The sequence below is a fragment of the Acyrthosiphon pisum genome, chromosome A1 (assembly GCF_005508785.2).
Source record: "Acyrthosiphon pisum isolate AL4f chromosome A1, pea_aphid_22Mar2018_4r6ur, whole genome shotgun sequence".
NCBI lineage: Eukaryota > Metazoa > Arthropoda > Insecta > Hemiptera > Aphididae > Acyrthosiphon > Acyrthosiphon pisum.
The window spans coordinates 63,701,111-63,723,319 of NC_042494.1; the positions used below are offsets into that span (position 1 = coordinate 63,701,111).

The 22,209-nt window shown below is 30.3% G+C and overlaps 3 protein-coding genes across 4 annotated transcripts in view; 2 read left to right on the forward strand and 1 right to left on the reverse strand.

Annotated features, from left to right (window-relative positions):
- The first annotated feature begins 906 nt into the window (after positions 1 to 906).
- Positions 907 to 4,251, forward strand: Rps27-1 (ribosomal protein S27-1). 2 transcript variants are annotated; one of them, NM_001135946.1, is made up of 4 exons: positions 907 to 978; positions 1,437 to 1,492; positions 1,582 to 1,801; positions 4,147 to 4,250. In NM_001135946.1, exons 2-4 carry the CDS (start codon positions 1,487 to 1,489, stop codon positions 4,173 to 4,175), a joined length of 255 nt encoding a protein of 84 aa, NP_001129418.1. In that variant the 5' UTR covers positions 907 to 978; positions 1,437 to 1,486; the 3' UTR covers positions 4,176 to 4,250. The 2 variants fall into 2 exon arrangements, with proteins under 2 accessions (NP_001129418.1, XP_008180321.1); XM_008182099.2 differs by lacking the exon at positions 907 to 978 and adding an exon at positions 1,177 to 1,302 and having other exon boundaries at positions 4,147 to 4,251.
- Positions 4,252 to 8,214: 3,963 nt separating this feature from the next.
- On the forward strand, positions 8,215 to 15,524 carry LOC100572540 (INO80 complex subunit D). The gene is made up of 8 exons (XM_008182100.2): positions 8,215 to 8,766; positions 8,996 to 9,719; positions 9,797 to 10,094; positions 10,241 to 10,475; positions 10,547 to 10,802; positions 11,240 to 11,407; positions 11,484 to 11,692; positions 14,730 to 15,524. Exons 2-7 carry the CDS (start codon positions 9,041 to 9,043, stop codon positions 11,663 to 11,665), a joined length of 1,818 nt encoding a protein of 605 aa, XP_008180322.1. The 5' UTR covers positions 8,215 to 8,766; positions 8,996 to 9,040; the 3' UTR covers positions 11,666 to 11,692; positions 14,730 to 15,524.
- The window catches only part of Hibadh (3-hydroxyisobutyrate dehydrogenase), a 78,178-nt gene continuing 71,397 nt past the window's right edge, over positions 15,429 to 22,209 (reverse strand). Inside the window, 4 exon segments of the mRNA NM_001130449.1 lie at positions 15,429 to 15,828; positions 16,481 to 16,610; positions 20,095 to 20,305; positions 20,738 to 20,859. Of these exon segments, the coding sequence (NP_001123921.1) occupies positions 15,643 to 15,828; positions 16,481 to 16,610; positions 20,095 to 20,305; positions 20,738 to 20,859 (649 nt within the window). The 3' untranslated portion in view covers positions 15,429 to 15,642.

Consider the following 22,209-nt stretch of genomic DNA (forward strand, 5'->3'; position numbering starts at 1 on the left):
AATATGGATGAAGATAGCTGTTTCTTCGACGGCGGCACTCTAGCCATTATCTGTATACTATGACTCTAGCTGCTTGGTTTCACCGGAAGAGTCGATGTTTACGCATAGGTAAGTTTGTTTTCATATTATTATTAATATTAATTTACATTTACTTTTTAGCCTTAAATTAAATACTTATTGCCACGGACAATCCGTTAACTGGGTGACGCAGAAGCATTTATACGTTTACTCCTAAAAGCACAATCTATAAAATACTCGATCTCGAAGTCTAAACCCGTCTTCGTTTCTCCACGCCAAGTTTAATATACATACCTTTTTGCGTATTATACGTACTATACGCCGGGTATCACCTTAGGTTTGCGCGAAGTATTTAAAACAATATAATATTACTTATCTTTATATTTTATATATATTATATTCACCTCATATATTTTATTAGTAGTATACTTAGACCTTTTTTAGTGCAGTTCATACCCTAAATTTGAAACTATACATTCTATTATAATTATTATTTTTGATTATAATCATACACATTAATATAAATTGGTTGTTATCACGATTTAAGATATACCTTAGGGTTAAGGTAAATCTTAAATCGTGGTTGTTATCAAGACACACAGTCTTACAACGTACTCATTTCTAAACGTTTTCAAAACGGATTAAAAAAAAAATGCACTTTTTTAGTAGCAGTTGTTTAGATCGACCCATGTGACTTAGAATACGAATAATTCATGTTTATATTAATAATTTTTTCATAAATTATATGCAATATATTTAACGACGAACCTAAAAATTATATTCACGGCAATTCTATTTTTTCTTTTGAGACCACCGTCGGGCCGTGCGAGTATGCGACGTTTTTTTACTCCATGATTACGGCGTCGGCTACATTCCGTCCGCACCATCATTCTCTCTCTGTTAACGTTTCCGTCTGTCCACACATGAAAACGTGCTTCAAGACCCAATTTTTGGTGACTGGTAAGTGAAATTTATACATTTTATTGCCCTTATACTTGAACGACTAGTCAATGGACGTCGTTCGTTGAATTCCCCATAAATATTATTCTAAGTAATTCTTGGTAACGCGAACTTCGCGAACCAAAAATCAGCTTATCAGAATCATGTTTGTACGGAGCCGTCTTTAGGTTATGGTGCTCGTGGTTTTCAAATTGTATGTGTCAAAATTTATAGTAAACATATTAGCCCTACTATATACTTATACTATATTTAGTTCTATTGAATTTGAATTGACATTAGCGAATTTTCATTACAGCAAATTTTCATTACACTTGATCTATCTAGGTATTTACTATACACAGTGGTTTAGTTTATACACGTCAATACCTATACGTCTATAATACCTACCTACGTCCTCAACTTTTTTTTCAATATGACAAAACAAACTAATATTATTAAATTTGTTTAATTTTTTGCAGGTAAAACTTGATTTTCCGTTTATCTCTCAAATAAAGTCAAATAAGACAATATGCCTGTAAGTATTATACTGAACACCGCTTGCATTTAATAAATATATTTTATCTGTATTTTATATGTATATATTTTATCTCCATCGTGTTATAGTTAGCTAAAGACTTGCTTCATCCTACTGCAATTGAAGAACGCAGGAAACACAAATTAAAGCGCCTTGTTCAACACCCAAACTCTTTTTTCATGGATGTCAAATGCCCTGGATGTTATAAAATTACAACTGTATTCAGTCACGCTCAGAGTGTAGTTATATGTACCGGATGTTCCACAATTTTATGTCAGCCCACTGGAGGACGAGCTAGACTAACTGAAGGTACGTTGCAAATTTTTTTTTTTTAAATTAAAACAGGTAATTGAAGTATATAATATTTTAATACTTAGTTAACATAATGTTTCGTAGGTAAGGTTTATAAAGTCAAGTATTATTTATATTATCACCTAAAATATTGAAATATTTAATTGTTAAAAGAACGTTAATTAATATATTTAAGTTTATTTGTTATGTACTTATGTGTAGGTAAATGTTTATTTGGGCATAATTGAACATTGCCTGGGGATCTTCTATACGGCCATATTCATGCCATAGGTTGTTTAGTGCTGACACTGTTTGAAAGATATAACCAGTGCCGTGATAACTCATTGGTACCCCAGGGCAATAATATTTGGTGCCCCTAATAAATATACATATTTAAACATTTGCCGCCTTTTAAAATGTTACAAGTTTGGCCGCCCTAGGGAACTTGCCCTATTTGCCACCTCCTCTTTGCACTGCTCTGGATATAGCCTATACTTAAATTGGACAGCATATGATTGGACCTAAATTATATGTTATCTTTTTCTCAAAATGTTAAAACTTTCTCTCGTTATTTACCTTAGATTATATACAACGGATGGATTCATGGTCAAATGGCCTATACATATTATAATACAATGATATACATGTTAGCGATGAGTTGCCTGGCAAGTGTCGTCAACTAGTCACATATTTATAATCCTTGCTCCAAAAAATCTTGTGACTGAAAGTAGCATATGCAAAATAAAGGCCACTTACCAAGCAGCTTGTCGTCACTAACACCTACATCAAAATCTTGAGCTGTGAATCCATCCATTGCATGTGATCTAACCTATTAATGAGTATAATATACTCTATTTACTGAGAGTTTACTTTCTTCCGTGCATGCATACTGAGCCGCCGGAACATTCAGACCCCCCCCCCCTCGTGTAGGAGACTGGTGTTCGGCGATCGGCAGTGCTCGTTGTAGTAGGCAGCTGCTACTGGCGTCAATCCCCACCAGGGCTGCTACGAGGCGTTGGCATGCGCGGCCGCGACCGGTTTTTGTCGGGCGAATGGGTCAACTCTCGATGAATAGAGTATAGCTGTAAAGACTTAATTATTAGCTACATTTTTCTAACTATGTTGGCTCCCCAGATCTCTCTACCATCAGTCATTTCTTTAAAGATTTATTCAGGTGCTAGTTATATTATTATATCATATACTTAGGTGTTGAGTAGTATTCATTGATTTAAGGTCTAAATAATTGTTTTCGATGGGTTTGTAATGATTTTTTTAAAATATTTTTAAGTTAATTGCTCATGAATGTATTTTAAAACCTCCAGTCAATCGAATGTGAATACAATATTAGGATTTTTTTTTTACAAAGAAATGAAAATGTAATATTGATAGTCAAATGTTAATTTTTATATTTCTTCAATGAATAATAGATGTTACACGAACATTTGTGATCTCCTTACGGCTTACACGTGCGTAACATAGCAAATTTTACACTTTAAAATTTGAGTGAATTGACCTCTTATACAATTTAAAGCTAAGATCATTATCTAGGGCATCTCAGGCTATTTATTTACTTTTAATTTTAAAGCGAGTTATGTGTAGTTTACTTAGTATAAATAATATACAATTTTAAAATACTCATAACTTGCTCTAAAATTAAAATATAATAAAAACCCTATGAAAGATCTTACCTTTAAATGTTGTAAGATCAATTCACTCTAATTTAAACTAATGATGCTAATGAAGCCAAACATGACCTGCTGAGCGTAATATTTTCTGTATTATGTACTTGTAAGACTGAGACAACAAATGTCCATGTAATGTTCTCTTAAGCATTATATTTACTCTTGGAAGTTGTTAGTTATTATATGATAGCTGATTCTATTAAATCATTGTATGATTTTAATTTAAAATGTATATATTTGATTATATTTGAGGTAAATTAATTGTCTTCATATGATTTTATTAAATATCTATTTCCATTTCTAAGATTTAGACAATTACCTACTGAATTGTTAAACAAATTGAAATACAATAATATTATTTTTAATTTAAGTTTTAAAAGCTAAAAGCTCATTTCTAATTCAATGTATTTATACATTAGATTAATTATCAATTTTCATAATAAATGTATTATACTTGATTCTAAATAAGAGTAAGGCTTTTGCAAACATTAAATGATGTCTTGCTATTGGGCAATGGTGATTTATGCCCGCTATCTAAAATTAAGTTATATTATTTGGGTCATTTAAAAAAAAAAGAAAAAATTGTGAACATAATAAAAACCATTATTTTCCATTTATGTAATATTTTAAAATGTGTACAATTTTTATTCTATTTTAATTCTTAATAACTTTATATTTCAGGTTGTTCTTTCAGGAAGAAAGCTTATTAAGATCCTGGCTCCTGTATTTTAATGTACAATAACAATATGAATATGCGTTGAATAAAAAAAACCATAAAAAAAAAATGTCATTCATTATTTTAATTTTTTATTTCTCCATTTACGCTAGTGGTCTTCAACGTAAGTAAGACAGAGACAACACATGCTGGTACGACATCCTCTTAATGTTTTTAATAAATTATTACTTGTGTATTTTTTATATTTTGAATTTTTTTTGATCATCATCGCTAATTTAAATTAATTTTTATCAATTATAAGTTGAAAATTAGACTTAAAAGATACATATTTACATTATTAGCTACAGCTATAAATTTAATTAACTTATTTTTAGTTACTCTAGTTGTATTTGTGTACCAGGATTAAATTACCGACAGATGAACAAGGTGGGGGACTAAATTTTAATGCCGATAAATTAATTAATACTTACATATTTATGTTATTAATTTTTGATAATTTGAGTCAACTATATTTTATTACTGGTTATTCTTATAAGTCTATAAATCGATAAACATTTAGGCCCTGTTGTAACATCTCTGATTAAAGTTAACCGGAGTTTAATAGGCCGAATTTGCCCGGTTAAATATCTGTTATCAGCTGATTAAGCATAATCGAAGTTTAACCGTAGACGGTAAAACTGGCCTTAAGAGGTGGTATAAATATCATAAAATGAATCGAAACAATATTTTTAAGATAGCATTGTATATATTTATAGTTTGTTATAATTAATATTATAAGTAATGGAAAAACATTTTAAGTCCCTAAGAATAATATCACAATATTACTACAAAATAACTAATCAATTTATTAAAAATATTATATTTCTGTAAGAGCAAAGTATACAACTGTCGAGACTTAGTATTGAAATTGAAATTTTCATCAAGTTTTAACAACAAAAATGATTGGAAATTTTAGTGATTTGGGAAAAATTTGAAAAACATGGGCAAGTGGGTGTGGTTTGTCTGTCTTTGAAACAATATATTAGGAGCCTTTTATTAAATTTTCAAGCGTTTGTACCCATGGTATATAGAATAGCAAATATAAACATTCAGTAAAAATTTCATGTACCTACGGTCATTTGTTTAAAAGTTCACCAAAAACCAAAATCAATTTTTTTGACAACAGATTTTGCATAAAAATTCCCGTTTTTCCTTAATTTTTCTTTTGATTTTCACGGCGCTTTTGAAAACTAAAGGGAAATTTTTATTTTGGACCCCCTAAAGTACCAACTAGATACACTTTCCTATCAGAAAAGATACTGTTGAAGAAAATCAAAGCATTTTTACTGTCCTAAAAAGTGATGACAGAACAAAAATAAAAAACACATCATTGTAAAATCAATACGTTCATCTTTCTTGAATTTCACTATGTAAACTGTATAGGAATCATGCGTTATATTTTTAACCTGTGTTTCTCAATAAAATTCTTATTAACAAAACATTAATAATACATAACTCACAGAAGTCATGTTTGACTTGAGATTGGTGGCGGTGATTTAATAAGGGGTCGCGTATAGGCAATTCGATGTCTTATACTCATTGAGTCATTACGCGGTGTGGTTGTGTGCACTGTGCATAGACATATTAACTTAGTTAATATGTCTATGGTTGTATGCGTAGGAATACGTTCGGAATCCGTCGTGTGCCACTATCTCACGCACATGTCAATAAATCGAGAAAAACGAAATATATTCTTCTATGCATCACCCATTAAAACTACCAAAGGCGGTAGTAAATTAAAAATACTTCCTGAAGTTTGATTGTAATTTCGAAAAAAGGGTTGAATTCGTAAGTTTCTAAACTATGCTTTGTAAGAACCACTTTTTTGATATAAAACTTAAAGTAGCCCAAAATAAATGCAAATGTATTGTAATTATTTTATTAGATTTTTTAAAAAAATCCAAATTGTATAGTCCTTTAAAATTGAAAATTGAAAATCGACTTCCTAGAAAGCCAGTTGTTTTGCCAATAAATTCATACATTTATTAAAACTTAAATCGGACATTCGGAAGTATGTGTAATTTACCACCACTGATTGGTCTAAAACGTACGAAAAATACGTGATGCGATCTCCTTAAGCGAATATCAAATGTTTTTAAAATTGAATTTTGTATTATAGAATAAAATATACAGCTTAACAGATATTGAATTAAAAATTAAAATACATTTTTACTATTATATATTTATATCTATATTAATCTAATAAGTGGTTTACGCATACCTACCTAGGCACGATTCGCTACTAGGTAGGTACTTACCATCACTGTCACAGTTTTCCGTGATAAACATTAAACACGCACCTAACTATAACATACCAAATAGTTAATTAGGTATATTCGATTACTTAACTGGTTATGTGGCAATTAAAGACTAGTGAAATCGTTTCACCTGAATAAATAAAAACAATATTAGGTGCTACGACACACAAGTCTTGAAGTCTAGAAAACAAAGCAAAACATAAACTAGTCTTTTCCCAGCACAGACGAGAGAATCTAAATTGTTTTTAGAAACAATACAAAAACCACTCTTTGCAGGTGGACCCAGCATAATACAATATGCGGTCGACCTCGTCTGGTCGATCTACCGGCAGTGTGCAGTACCAAATACTATCAATGTGGCAATGTATAATATTGCATAACGCTTACTGTATACATTGCACCTTCATTATAATTTATAAAGATGATTAACACAGTGGTAATCAAAGGCTATACATAATGATCATAAAGTAAGAACTAATTTGCCATTTGTAATTTTATAATCGAGCTCTTCACCTGACATACCTAGTGAAAAAACACGCTCAAACGTCGGTCCTACCTCAAATAGTTGTTAAACTCGCCTAAAGGGAATATTGCGACGATAATGATTAATAGCTATTATACAACAACTTGTCGATAATTTTAGTCATCAATAGTCGATCAACGAATCACGATTCAGGATTGTAATAATTTGTTTAATAATTGTTATTATAAGATTTTCATGCATCTGTATAGCAAACGAAGAATCTACTGTAGCAATTTTACCATATCACAACACTTACTCAGTTACTCCAAATAACTATATGTAGGCAAGTTAAGGGTAAACACTTATTTACTAACACTTGTTTACCAACACGGCCAGTGTATAAAAATTAATGCGTTGTACAAAAAAAAAAAAAAATAAACATGACCGTCAAGATTTATTGTACATTTGATACATTTTAAATATTTTGTTACAGGTAGGTATACTTTATGGGATGGTAAAATTATTTCATGCATTTTGTATTAGAAAATAGAAATTTAGATACCGGTTGACCGCATGCCCACCCACATGCATTATTAACGCCCAATATAGTTCAATTTGGTGAATAACAAGAACATTTTGAACACGATGATAGTGGAAAATATAGTATAGTACCCAGTGGAGTAAATATGTTGGGGCTTGGGGGCCAACCCCCACAAAAAATATTTTTGGGGCTTGAGCCCCCCTAATCATTTTTCCTATTTGCGCCACTGATATTACCTCAAGATTTTTGTATATAAGTATAGACTCTACACTCTACAGTCTACACGTCTATACCATGGCTGTTATTTAGCCATGGTCTACAGTCTACACTATACACCACAACTGTCGAGTGTCGACACAATGACACATCACGATTTCAGATTTCACGGCAAATCAGGAGTGTTACGACGAGTCTTGTGAACTTACTGTGAAAGTGTGAACGCAGTTCGCAATAGTGGCGTAGTATTACACGCAGTAAATAAATGTTATAATTTATATTATTATTCGTGTAATCATGAATGGTGGTGGTGAGACTTGTCGAGAGGTGACTTTGGTATTTGGTATTTTAATATTTGGTAGTTATTACTCACTATAGTTTGGTCATAGTCCATTATAGAACTTTCACCAGTTTCACCTATTATGCGGTTTGGGACTTTGGGTGAATGGTGAGCAGTTAAGTTACCCGCGTTTTAGTATCGACGCACCAGTGCCGCCAACCTACCGGTGCGCTTCGACCGTTGCGTGCCGATGCGTGGCGTGGCGTTTGGAGTCGGTGGTGGACCGTCACTAGGACGGTGGTTCGGTGCCGGCGCATCGGTCGAATACCGCGGACCGCCGTCCGTATTAATTGTACGCTTCGCTGATAACGCGCTTTGTTTACGTTTGTCGATATCAGTGTCTTACGTATTGATAAAAAAATAAAAATAAAAAAGTAATAATAATAAATTACTCGTTATACACACACACACAAACCCATATATACGGTTCTTATATTTTCTTATATATATATATAATATAAGTGTACACAGTACTATCGTAAGTCGGTAAAAATATTTTTCGTGAATTTTGTTATAATTTTTCAAACATTGTCTCCCGACCATCGCCTCCCCGGATTACGCCTGGACGCCTGACGTTTCGCGTGTCGACCGATGTCCGTGTACCGTTCGCGCCTCACCAACACCGGACCGTACCAACGGCATTCGTTGTCGTTGTTATTGTTGTTGTTGTTGTTGTCATCGACTTCGTGGTCATTGTCATTGTTGTAGTGCTCAGCAAAGGAAGTTGGCACTCACCGCAGACCGCGTTCAATTGTGATTACAGAATTAGTGAGTAAAAAAAAATATTCACCTTTTGGGGATTTTTGGAATGACGTGACTACCTACTACCTACTATCAATGAATTTGAGTCGTCCATGTCGAGATCGCGAGCATACGACTGTAATCGACACTGTTTTGGGCAGCACATTTACGTCTATGTTCTTGTGACACCGTTCTCGTTACCATGCTGCTAATTTAAGTGCCCGTATTTATTAATTTTGTTATCGTTGATTTACAGGGTGCGGAATGTGGTAACCAACAATAAATTTAAACGGTTAAAGCGATGCAGAATGTATTTTCCCAGGGCATGTTTTCAATGGGTACATTTGATGGTGGAGTCAAGTGTAATGGACATGTTCAATTGTCTGGACGTACGTCAAAAAAAGACCGCAAGGGGTGTAAAAAAGAAAAAATTGAAACAGTACTGAAAAACCGGTTTATTACTCCAGCAAAAGTTAGACAACCTGTGCTTAAATTGCCTAAAATTAATGTTAAAACTAAAAATCAAGTCATTAAGCCAGTTGTACCAGTAAAGAATAATACAGCTGTTGATCCTGTGGCAAATAGACCAAATCTCAAAGATGATGTTATAAAGTTCAAAGAACTATTGTACAATACTACATCTCCAACACCTCCTCCTGTTGAGGTCCCAGAAAAAGTTGATGATCGTTTGTCCACCGTATTTGAATCATCACCAAAAAAGACAAAAGCAAAAAAACGAAATAAAATTAAGGCTGATAAAAGTGTGTCTTGTGGAAATAAAAAACCTGATAAAATAGATCCTTTGAATGAAAATGATAAGAATCAGCTAAGCTGCAGTATAATTACTATTCCGCCTAAAAGAAATCATGCTAAGTTAAGTAATTGGCAAAAGGATTGTGGAACCAGACATGAAACGTTGCAAAGGATACTAAAAGAATGTGAAAAAGAAGCTAAATTTAGAGGAAACCTATATCCTTTAGGTAAGTCAATTATTTAATATAATGTTGGTTGTATAGGTTTTTATTATGTTTAATTTGTTAAAAAATTTTTTTTATAGATTTAGTATCATCTGATGGATCATCTGACACTGATGATCCATTGAATTTAGAGTTAGAGGATGCACCGTATCAAAGATTTTGGTTACCTTCCGATCAAATTGAACCTTTAGATCGAGATACTAAAGTGAAAAACTTGCGATCAGTACTTCGGCGAAGGTTTCATCAATTATCTAACCTTCCTGATAACTCACCATCTCCTGATTTAGTATTAGCAATGACAAGCGCTATACGACATGATCCTTCTTGTATCAATCAATTAGTATGCCAAGAGTCTGATTTTAAACCTAAATTTAAAAGGTTAATAATAATCATTAAATTAAAATTATTATTTTTTTGTTTGCTAGAAATATGTCAATACATTGTTAACTATTATTTTGACAAATTAATATTAAAACAATAATGAATTTTCAACAAAATAATTGAATTTGGTTTTTATTTTTCAGTATTGGTGGTGTGTCTATGGTACAACAAAAATGTTGTTTGGAAAGATGTCACGATCCTGCTATACCGTGCACTCGTCATTGTCTTAGACATATTTTACGAAATGTTGACCAACTCCTTTTTGAACACTGTTCTGCACGAACTAATCAAGGTCCGTGTACCAATGCTGTGTTTAATGTTCATGATGTACAGCCTTTGTGTTTTGAACATTTGTACTCTAAAGAAACAATAATTCCGGTGAGTTGAAAATCACCATAAACACAATTCGTTAATTAGTTTACATTGAATGATAATAAAAATAATTTTAGACTGAGGAAGTACCTGTTGTCAAGTCTAAACCACGTAAAAGGCCAAAGAATGCTCCATTTAACAAGCTGTCAAAGCGTAGTAAAAAGAAAAAGCAACTGCCTAAATTCCCTCTTGAGCCTCCATCATATACAGAGACAATTGAACCTAATACTATTGAGCCAATTACATGCACTAACGATCTGCCTCAAAATATCAGTTGTGATGTTACATCGCTTTACTCGTCTGTGGCCAATCCTGATATTTATTTACATCCTGGTAATGATTAATTCAAACTACTCACTAAGATCGAATGGACTGGAAATGGTAGCCAGGCTCATTATAGTTTGTGACTTCTGAGAGACATGTACCAGGGAGAAATTTTAATTGTTCGCCTTGTCATATATTATATCCATCACACAAGCAATATTTATGTATAGACAATAAAGATAGAGCTTGAGGCTTTTAATCATAATCTCCATTAAATATATGTCTCTCCCGAGCCACAATCAAACTATATAATGCTCACTTACAGTCCATTCTATCTTACTTAGCGCCCGTATTACAATCTTTGAACTAAGGTTAAACCACCGAATTCGGCTGGTAAAATCAGTGGGTTAGGCTTAACCGAGGTTTAAACTATGATTGTAAAACAGGCCCTTAATGATTTACACATTTTTTAAATCCTAAAAATAATAATAAAGCATATTTAACAGTTGGTAGTAATATTATTACACACGAAGTAGAAGTTGGTGACGAAGTACTTGCTGGCTTGGATGCAGCTGATTTAGCAAGTCATGCATCACGATTATTGGATGATCACGATGATATAACAAGCGTGTTCAGTCAAATACCTGTAGATGCATTCAACGATCTCTTTACTGGTGAGTATTTATGAAAAATAAATATGTAATTAATTATGCTGATTTATAATTGTATGTAATTCTTTTCTTTATAAAGTTGATAAAAATGGACAGTATGTACCTTCTCGTGAAGAAACTGAAGAATTAGAAAGAGCATTGGAGGCTGTTGACATGGATGTCAGATCACTTGAAAGATTGTCACAGTCACACATGGCCAATATTTTGGATCCTGCTTCACTACTAGCAGACTTACCGATACCTCCTTTTTCCAGCTCATAGCAAATCCAAGATATTAACATAACTAAGGTAATCTTACAAATAAAAGATAATTATACTCAAAAAATAAACTTAGTTAAATTTCTTAAAAAAATACTATTAGTTAATTAATTTATATTTCAAATTTATTCCTATCTCCCCGAATCTTTATTATAATTTACTAAACATTTGTGATAAATAGTTTTTATAAAGTTCAAATACATTTTATAATTATATAACTTTAATGATTTGTAGTCAAAATAATGCATATTATTTACTATTTAGTGCATCAAAAATTCAATAATAAATGTCAATTTGTAAAAACACATTGTTCAAAAATTCTGAATTCAAACTCAAACTACACATATTACTAGTTTCAGAAGTTTCATAAATTTATTCTGATCAATAAACTAAAGATGAAATGGTTCAATTAAAATTAAAATATAATAACAAATAAAAAAATAATAAAATGTATATTGTAATCACTTAAATATTACACTTCATAAGATTCTGATAAAATTTATTTTTGAAACTAGACAGTATTTCACAGTTTCAGTATGAATATACAAAATTATATCTGTAATAAGTAAAAATATACAATTTATATTGCTTAAAATCTTATTAGATAATTTTTTTATTTGTTTAATTTTAAAGTTAAAATAGAACAAACCAAATATAATTTTAAAGTATAAAAATCAAGGAAAATGTGTTATGTGATAGCCATAGTTTCTAGAAACCTATTATTTTTAATTTTTGTTTTATATATTTTACTTAGGTTGACTAATAATTTAAGTACATTTTTATTTTTAATATAAAAAGTTCAAGTTATTGGGTATTTTTAATATTAATTTAGTTATTTTTACTTATGAAAATTAAATGTATAATTTGTATATTTTTTAATTAAATCACATTAACATTCCGAGTGTAATATCAAGTAGAAATTAAATTTTATGCTGTTACCATTATTTTTTAACAAAATATTCTTATTTATTTGACTTATTTTTACGTTTTAAACGTGAATATCTGTAAATTATACTTTTACAACTCATTCAAACCTACATTAATATTTGACCAATTCATACTTGTGTTAAATTTATACTAACATCTAAGTTTGATACTTAAATTTATTCTTGATGCATGATTGCATTCTTGACTCTACAGTTTACCTCAAGCGTGTTTTAAATTATTTGAATAGTGTTTATTTTTATATTAATTAACTCAGGTAATAATTGTGAAATTATTGATTTTATAACTTATTGGAAATTGATTGTTTACTTGAGAAATTTAGTTTTAATTCCTTCTACTGTATAACAGGATAATGATTCCCCATATTAATCTCATGATTAATTCTTAAATACAAACAATATGAACATTAATTATTAAAATTAAGTATTATATAACTTACTGTATACAATTGTTAATGGTAGTTTATAATAATTATTATTGAATGTTAACAATGCCTGTCGATTAAAACAAATAATGATAAATTTATGTATAAGTACTTAATTTAAAATCAGTATAATTACATGTGGAGTTTTTTTTAAAAATAATGTGTGTATTTGTGTAGGTACTGTTAGTAAATATTAAATAATTAAATAATATATTCATTCATGGCTGGGTAAGTTAAGTAATTTTCCAACTCGTTAAGTTAACAGATAGGTACAGAAAAATATAAGATTGTAAAAATTACTAGTTGAATAAAATGGATTAAAAACTAACTTAACTTCGTTAAAAAGCAGTTTAATTTTTTTTTTAACTTTATATTTACTGTCTATGCCGAAGTACAATAAGAAATTCATTTGATAAAAGTATAAACAGAAAAATAAAAATATGTATTAAAAAACACTTGTATAGAAGTAATTCACAGGAAAATGCCATCCAATAATAGAGCCCCAGAAAGTATTAATTTTTAAAGAGATCAAGGAACCAATGTTTTTTCATATGCCGAAACTGGGTTATCTGTCTTAATGTTGAGACACTAGAGACTTGAAATTAATTTGGTTGGGCAAGATTGTAATTTTATACGGAAATGTATATAAAGTTTTTATAAATGTTATATTATGTTATTTATCTTAATTGAAATCTAGAAATAGTGCATTCAACACTGTTAGTCTATAATTTAGAATCTACAATAATTACATATAACAATATAAATATTATTTTAGTTTCATTTATTTATTTATTTTTCTAAAAAAACAATGATTTGTATAAAACATAATATTTTTTAAATGTTTGAGGCATAAACAAATTAACTTAACATGACTTTAAAATTAATTAACTGATTAGTAGCTTTATATCATGAAAAACAATTTAACTTGTTAAGTCAGAAGTTACTTTTTATAAAAAAGTAACTTGTTATGTAACTTCACTTTAACTTTTTAACTCAATAATGCCCAACCTTGATTATATGTAAAAAATTAAATTGTAATTTACTAAAAATTGTTTGTTTAGTTGTTCGGATTTTAAATGGATTATACAGAAATGTATGATTAGTTTTTAATTGTTTTAAGTCTGCGTTTAATTAATTTTGCAATAGTTTCAATAATTTTATTTTTAGGTAAATCTGTGACATTACAATTATTTTTTATTCATGATTGTACTTTTGTTAAATCAATTCAATGTTCTAAATTAATGTATTTGAACTGTAATAATAGAAATATTAAAATTGAATATCTTTCAATATAACTGATATTTCCTTAATGGAATTAATTATCAATTTAAATTGGTTTCCATAATACTATTTGTAAATAACATAATCATAAAAAACAAATTCAATCTTTTGTGTGTAACATAATATGTACCTACAATATTTAAAATGTGTTCAGCTCATTAAAAATTAAATTAAATATTGTAGAAGTGTTCTCACCATGTAAGTTTCAATTTTAAAAATATCTGTTCTGCATATAAGAAAATACATTTATAACACCAGAAAAAAGTTAAATAATTACACATTTATGCATTGTGTTAAATATTTGTATTGCTGTGACCAACAGCCTGATCAGATAAATTAATATAATATCATGTTTGAAATAATATTTTATTTCAGATTAACCGTTAAAAAATTAAATTTTCATTTATATTGTTTCAGATAAGAGACTTAAACAGGTGCACAGATTAGTGAGAAGAGAATTAAAAGTAAATTATTAATAATAATGAAAAAAAAAAAAATTAGTTATTCACTTATGATTAGTTGGTGTTATTTTATAATTATTTATAATGTATTTTAACAACCAACTGGTAAGTTTGAGAAATACTCAATTGTTCTTGAGTACGAGGCTGCTAAAAAGCTTAGTAGAGCATAGTTGTGGTGTTATTTATAACATTTTTTTAAAATAAAAATAAAAAACAATGGTATATAATAATTTATTAATTAGGAATTTTAATAATGTGTATACTACAATGTGCATATTTAAAACGTTGTAAGCCCAAAACATAAAAAAAATTTTCTTACCCAATTATTTCTCAAGGCTAAACATACTATGAACCTCAATTTTGGTGAACTACTCATACTTTTGTTGAATTAATATTAGATTATGTCATTTCTTAAATTAATGATAATACAAGGAACACAAATATTTTGTTTATTACCAGTTGCACATTCCACTTGCAACTGTAATTATATAATTTTTTTTATCAATACTTAAAATCATTTATTACTATTATTTATTTTTTTATATTGTTCAAGTGTACTCTTCCACAATTATGTAAATATATTGGAACGTGGCAACTTTTGCATTTGATTTTCTTCTTTGTGTATGTTTTTTTGATGTACAATTGTGAACAAACATTTTAACTATTAGATCGTAATTATGTTTTTATTTGTAATAATATGTATCATGTATGTACAAAACAAAATATATATATATTAAACAAAAAAAAAAAATCAACTTTACGTGTATTTACGTATTGTAACAATATAATATATGTGATATATTATTACGTATTCTTATATTTTTTTACTCTAAACTTTGAAGTCTTAGGAATGGATATTCAGGAATGTATCATGACTGCTGTTCCTTGAAGTATTTGTAGGCGATCGAAAAATCCTTGTCACCCCATCCCATTTGTGATATACGTGCGTACACGTCCACTGTGAGGCGCGTTAACGGAGTCTGCGTGTGCGTCCCCTTCGCCAGCGACTCGCCCAATCTCATGTCTTTCAGCAGCAAATCGGCTTTGAAACCATTCTGTACAGATATGTATATTTATATTTTATATTCTAATTAATAACTATAATAGAATATAGTTAGCGTTAGTTGATCGTGTTAGTTGGTTCCCATTAAAAACAACTTAAAATATTTCACGTTTAATACATATTTCATTTCTTAATATGACATTTAAGAAAGTTATGCTGCTGTATATTTTTATATCATGAGGCACGAACTTAACTGTTTCCCTACTCAAATATGCCACTAAATTAAAGGGTGTAGGTTACTTATCTAGCTGTAAGTATCTTACCGGTGAAATGTACCTCTAATATAGGTAAGTACGACGTATAGCATTTTTTTTTAATTTAGACAATTATACTATCTACCTATAGGCAGTGGCGCACACTAAAGGGTTCAAGGGTAGCCGCTGCTACCCCTGTATTTTTTAGTGGGTGGACCGTCTGGCCCTAAACTATTTACATCATAAAAATTATACTACGCATAAAAATATTTAAAATAAACTGTTGAATTGTAGGCTATAGTTATATTTTATGTATTTGGTCTGCAGAGTGAACAATTTCGATAAGATTGGTGTTTTTGGTCCGATGAAAAATATCTAAATACCAAATTTAGAAACGAGGTTTTCGCGAAGAATTCGAAAGATAAGTCGCGCGGCCGCGGCGATTCGTACCAGATAATTGTTGTTGCTGGGAATCTGATTCTCGATGGCCCCGGGCACGGGATTGTTGATTTCGGATGCCCAACACCGTCCTGTGCTCGTGTTGATGACGGACGCCAGAACCTTAGGTTCCATGCCAAGCCTGGAAGAAAACGATCCGGTAAATGAATTATAATATAATTATTATAATAACATACGACGCCATAGCAGGGGGCAAGGATTTCTGCCTGGGTCCCACCATCTTATAGTTATTGGATAAATTGACCTATCGACAAGCCCGACAAGGACGTAGACACATTTGATTATTCATGTTGAAACGAATTATAAAATAAAAAAAATTCCGTAAATTATGACGTGTCTTATGGCCTATGGGTACACCAAACAACAATGTTTGGGTGCATTCAAGATGATTGGTGGTCTCAATGGTAGTGTGGTATCTACCTAAAAAATTAGTAAATTTTCAGTGTTGACCTTGTACCCAGATCTACTTACTAGTTAGGTACGTATCCTAACCTGACTACTGCCTTGTTGTACCTGTTTTAAAATAAGTTTATCACAATATTGCCTGATTGAATTATTGAAGTATTAGTATCTATTAGGTACCTCATGCCCGGTATTTGGACGGTTCTCTCTGGACTGAGACAATTCCTCCCTCAATTATTTATATTTTTTTTCACACAATAAATATGTTTTACACGAAATATACGATTGTCATATAGTATCTATCGACTGTCATCATTCACATTATGGATTTATTAGTTATTACTCAATTAAATGGGTAATGATTGATAAACCGAAGTTATGTGAAAATATTATTGAACTATAAAATGGCTTAATTGTTATGTTGTTGGTAGACCAACCTACATTTTTAATTTCATACACTAAATCAGAATATTTTTTTGAAAATTGCGTACATAATAATATTATGTATTGATTAATGAACCAGTTATATTCCTTATAAATCAGTCGCTTAAAGTTTCAATAAGAGGAGTGGAAAAGTAGGGTATTAGCATTGATATTAAACTAATGGATGCGGCGGCATAACACAAAAATCTGTAAGCTAACATAATTTATACTATTATTAACCGCTAGATGTCATAATTCTACATATCTGTACATATTATGATTTTTCTCTCTTACAAGAGTTTTACTTTCCTTGTCACACAGAAGATGTGTGCGAGTGAGAACCATCGTTTCTCTCCGTTATGTTGGCCTAAACAGTGTATGTAGAATGTATAAAATAATACCGTATCCATATGTTTAATATCTATGGGTATTAGGGTATACTATTGGAGCCATGGCACACTATACACTACTCGTTTAAACTTTAAGAAGTGTCATATTTACGGGGGGGCTTTCGGGTCTCAACCACCCCAGAATGGAATAATATAATTATTAATTTATAACTTTCATAACTCATATGTTATGTTTGAAAATTCTTCAATTTACATATTATTTTTAGTGATCGTAGATTATTCTAGTCAAGTTATAAATTTGTTTTATGAAATTATGAAATTAAATACAAAGTTTAAATTCTCATATTATAGGAAAAGTGCATATTTGAGCAATTTTTACCATATTTGTGCATATTTTAAATTTTAAATTTTTTTGTGTTGGTAAAATTTTCGGGGAAAATATTTGGATAACATTTGGATAACAATCAAGAATATTTCTTAAAATAAATTACCTATGTTTGGGTAGGTAGCATAGGCGCAAATAGCTTTTGAGATTTGGGTAGACTGTAGCCTGAAGTCCTACTATTGAATAAGGAGAATGCTTGGCCCTCAAATCCCCTCCTATTTCCTGGTATGGTAGGTAGGTACGTAAGATTTTATGAGTCTTTGACTATTTGTGATAACACTTTGGTAATAGCTAATTGATATCAAGATTCTAGATTGTACGAAGAAATGAAAATCAGTAGATACTTGTTCGTTTATCACGGTGTTGGCATATTATCCCGTTATTCGTTATTACTTATTCCTTAACCCAGTAGATGTTCCAGTTTTTTTGAAAATTAAGATGTTTTATCTTACGATTGTTTCAAAATGCCTAAAACATGGAATAATGTCCATATGAATCAATATACTATATTCGATTTAGTAAGCCCGTGTATAAATTATTTTTATTACTGTTTATGTACCTACCTATTTTTGAGTTTTTTATTTCTAAAATTGTAATATGTGTTTTATGCATTTTTCGAAAGTATTATTATAAAAATATTAGCTGCATATATTTCAGACTGCAAATTTCGATCATTTTTGTGTAACAATTAGTCCCGAACTCTATACTCTTATATGTATTTTATAATATTATACACTTTCTTATTTTTTTAACCCACTTCCCACAAAAAAGTTGAAAATATGCCACTGACTTTAAGTGTTACACTGTACTTTTAAATAATTAACTATACCTATACAGTATACTTAAACAATTAGTTAGTTTAATATGGAGTGATACTTTCATCGTAAAAAGGTCAATATATTATACCTACCTATCATTATCTTGTTCAGATACTGAGACCCATGTCTGTGAAACTGTATGATGTAATATTATAATACAGCAGGTATATCCTACTTACTTCTGTACCTACTACCTACTATAAGGGCATAGACCTATAGATGTAACTTGTATGTAAATTTCAACTAAAACGTTGAAATAATTCTTGAATAAAACGTTATTGTCTGGATCAGTGATAATAATATAAAAAAAAAAATCACTATGCAATAAAATTATTCATCTTTAGAATATATGATGTCAATATGAACTTAAGTGTGTACATATTCAAAATATATACCGATTTATATCTAGATTTCTATGAACACCGCCTCAGCATGTACATAATATAATATAATAATATATATCCATAAGATACCTATCGAATTGAATTTCAATAAGCCTTGTGTTGAAATACATTTTATTTTCTAAGCTATATTCACTCGTGACTCATCGATACATCATGCATTAGCATTAGTGTTGTTTTATTCGGTCGCTACAATAAATACAAAATTACTTATATTATATTATACCTACCTAATAATAATAATTTAGTAAAATATTTTCATATTTTGCGCCATTACAGCTATATCCCACATAAATGCATAATATACCTACGCATTACGCTGCTATATAGTTCGCTGTATTATGTAATAATCTATTAATTATTATAATACCTATAATAGTAATTCCGTCCATAATCGCTTTTACGAGAGGGTATAATAATATTATATAAATGGTGCCTCCCTGTATTATAATACTCGTCGAGAAACAGCGAAATGATCTAAAACACATATTACGACAAAATACGAAGCCATACATTTATCATCCACCCCGATCCTTATTTACATTAAATGTATTACACTATTACCTATTGACCTAGATAAATATTAAATTATAACCCCCTGTACCAACTAGAATACTATAGATCATCAATGGTTTTTGCGCCTCTGGACATGTCATGTGCAGGTAAGCAAGGATATAATATTATGTAGGTATTTAAGTACTGCACCATGCAGGTATCTGGTATATATTCGGGACGCGTATATACCAGAGTATATACCGGACTATCAGTCTTGTTATAATATTAATAATCTAAAAATAAATCACGTATAAAAACGACAGTGACGTACTTGATACCCAGGTTCATCGCCTCAGCCACCGCCGCCATGGTCATGCCGAGTATCATGTTGTTGCATATCTTGGCGACCAGCCCCGAACCGGCCGGTCCGCAGTACACCCACCGGGACCCCATAGAGCCGAGTAGGTGTTCGGCCGCCGTCAGTGTGCTCTCGTCTCCGCCCACCATGAAAGTTAGAGTGCCGTTCTCTGCACCCACCACTCCTGCGCAAAAATTACGATCGACGGTGATAACAATGTACCTATTATTAAGTAAGGCTTACTTATCTTTAAGTACCTAAGTGCAATCCCTGACGGCCACTCAAAAACCTCCTCCCCTATTTCCGTCGCTGTGCAGGGTTTTATGTTAAAATACGTGCACAAATACTTCTTTATTTAGTATCTACTATAATTCTAGGAAACCTATTGGCTATTGATATGTATCAACATTTAAAAATGAGAACTTAATAATACGATCGTAGACCGTCAGTGGCGTAAATAGTGATGTTTGGTTAATGGCGGAGGATCAATATTTTGCCATAAGAACATAAATAACTATATGATATACACATTTTTGTAAACGGGCTTGAACTATAATACACCCCAGCCTCTCGTATTCATGATTGTAATAATAATAATGATAATTAATATAAATACCTCCTGACACGGGAGCTCCTAGAAATTTACAACCCTTCTTCTCGGCCATGTCTGAAACTTTTTTAGAGCTCTCTGGACTAATTGTACTACAGTCCACAAATAATTGTTCCGGTTTCGAGGACCTAATATAAATAAAAAGAACGTAAAAAAAGAAATATTTATAGTAATAGTACAATTTGTTTTGTCCATATTACATAAAAAAATGAGTAGATACCCACACATCATTATATATAGGTGGGTTTATAATCTTTTTTTGTAAACTCTTGTTAACTTTGTAAACTCAAGTTAACTCCTGTATGTATTTGGCATTTGCACCCCTTTTTATTATTAACTGTTAATGTGCATTACTTATTGTATAAAATGTTACTAATTTTACAGATTGTAATTATTTATCTAATAAAAATGCAAATTATAAAAAAAAATATCAAAATGCTCAAGTGCAATCTTCTTAAATTTATTTGATTTAAATTTTTTTTCATTTATTTGGTGTATGGTGTACCTAATGAATATTATAGCATAGATAATTGCCTTTCTAAAATTATATTTTTATCAAAAACTTTTTATTTTTAAATTAAACGGAAAAAGATTATGTTTCTAACCCATATATAATGTGTGATGTACTGATGTGTCTAAACAATTTAGAGGTATAAATATCCCGTGACACTGGCATCCCTCTTATTAAACTTTTTTAAATTACTTTAGTCTTTAACGAGGTACTGTATATAGCTAAAGTTATGATGTACAATCAAAATATTAGTGTTATTGGGCCACATTTATTCTTTTTTTCCAAGGAAAGCGTAGAAACTTGTTTGGTGGAAAACTTGTAAATAGTAATGTAGAAAAATAATTTATTATGTGTAATATTTAAATAAAACAATTTTTCTTCCAAAAATCGTAGGTATAACTTTTTGACTTATGACACAATGCAAATTATACTTTCTGTACGCCTCTCACACGACGTAATATACTTAATATTGATTATTAATAATATCCTTTTAAATTACTTTATGATATTTACATCGGCTATATAATTGGTACCTATAGTAATGTAGGTACTATAATGTTAGGTATTATAATGTATCATACTGTGTGGATTTTAATGTAATTTCAGTTTTAATTGAGGACTCAAAAATGTTTCTATAATCACAAAATTTGATTCATACTTCAAAGTATATAAAAACTAAACTATATAGGTGGATTGTAAGCTGATTTCTAGCGGTTTCCTTAATATACAATTTTTCTTTTTTTTAGAATTACTATTGTAACTTTCAGGATTTTCTTCACTGTTTTATAGTGGAAAATAAATGTTTTCTAAAAATTAATTTTACTAATAATTACAGTATACCAACCTATTAATATAAATATTAAACTTTTATTTTGTATTAGATTCCGAGTGGATCGATGAATATATTTATTTACAACGATATTTGGTTTTTTTTTGTCTGAGGGCACTTTTTATAAAAAAAATGATT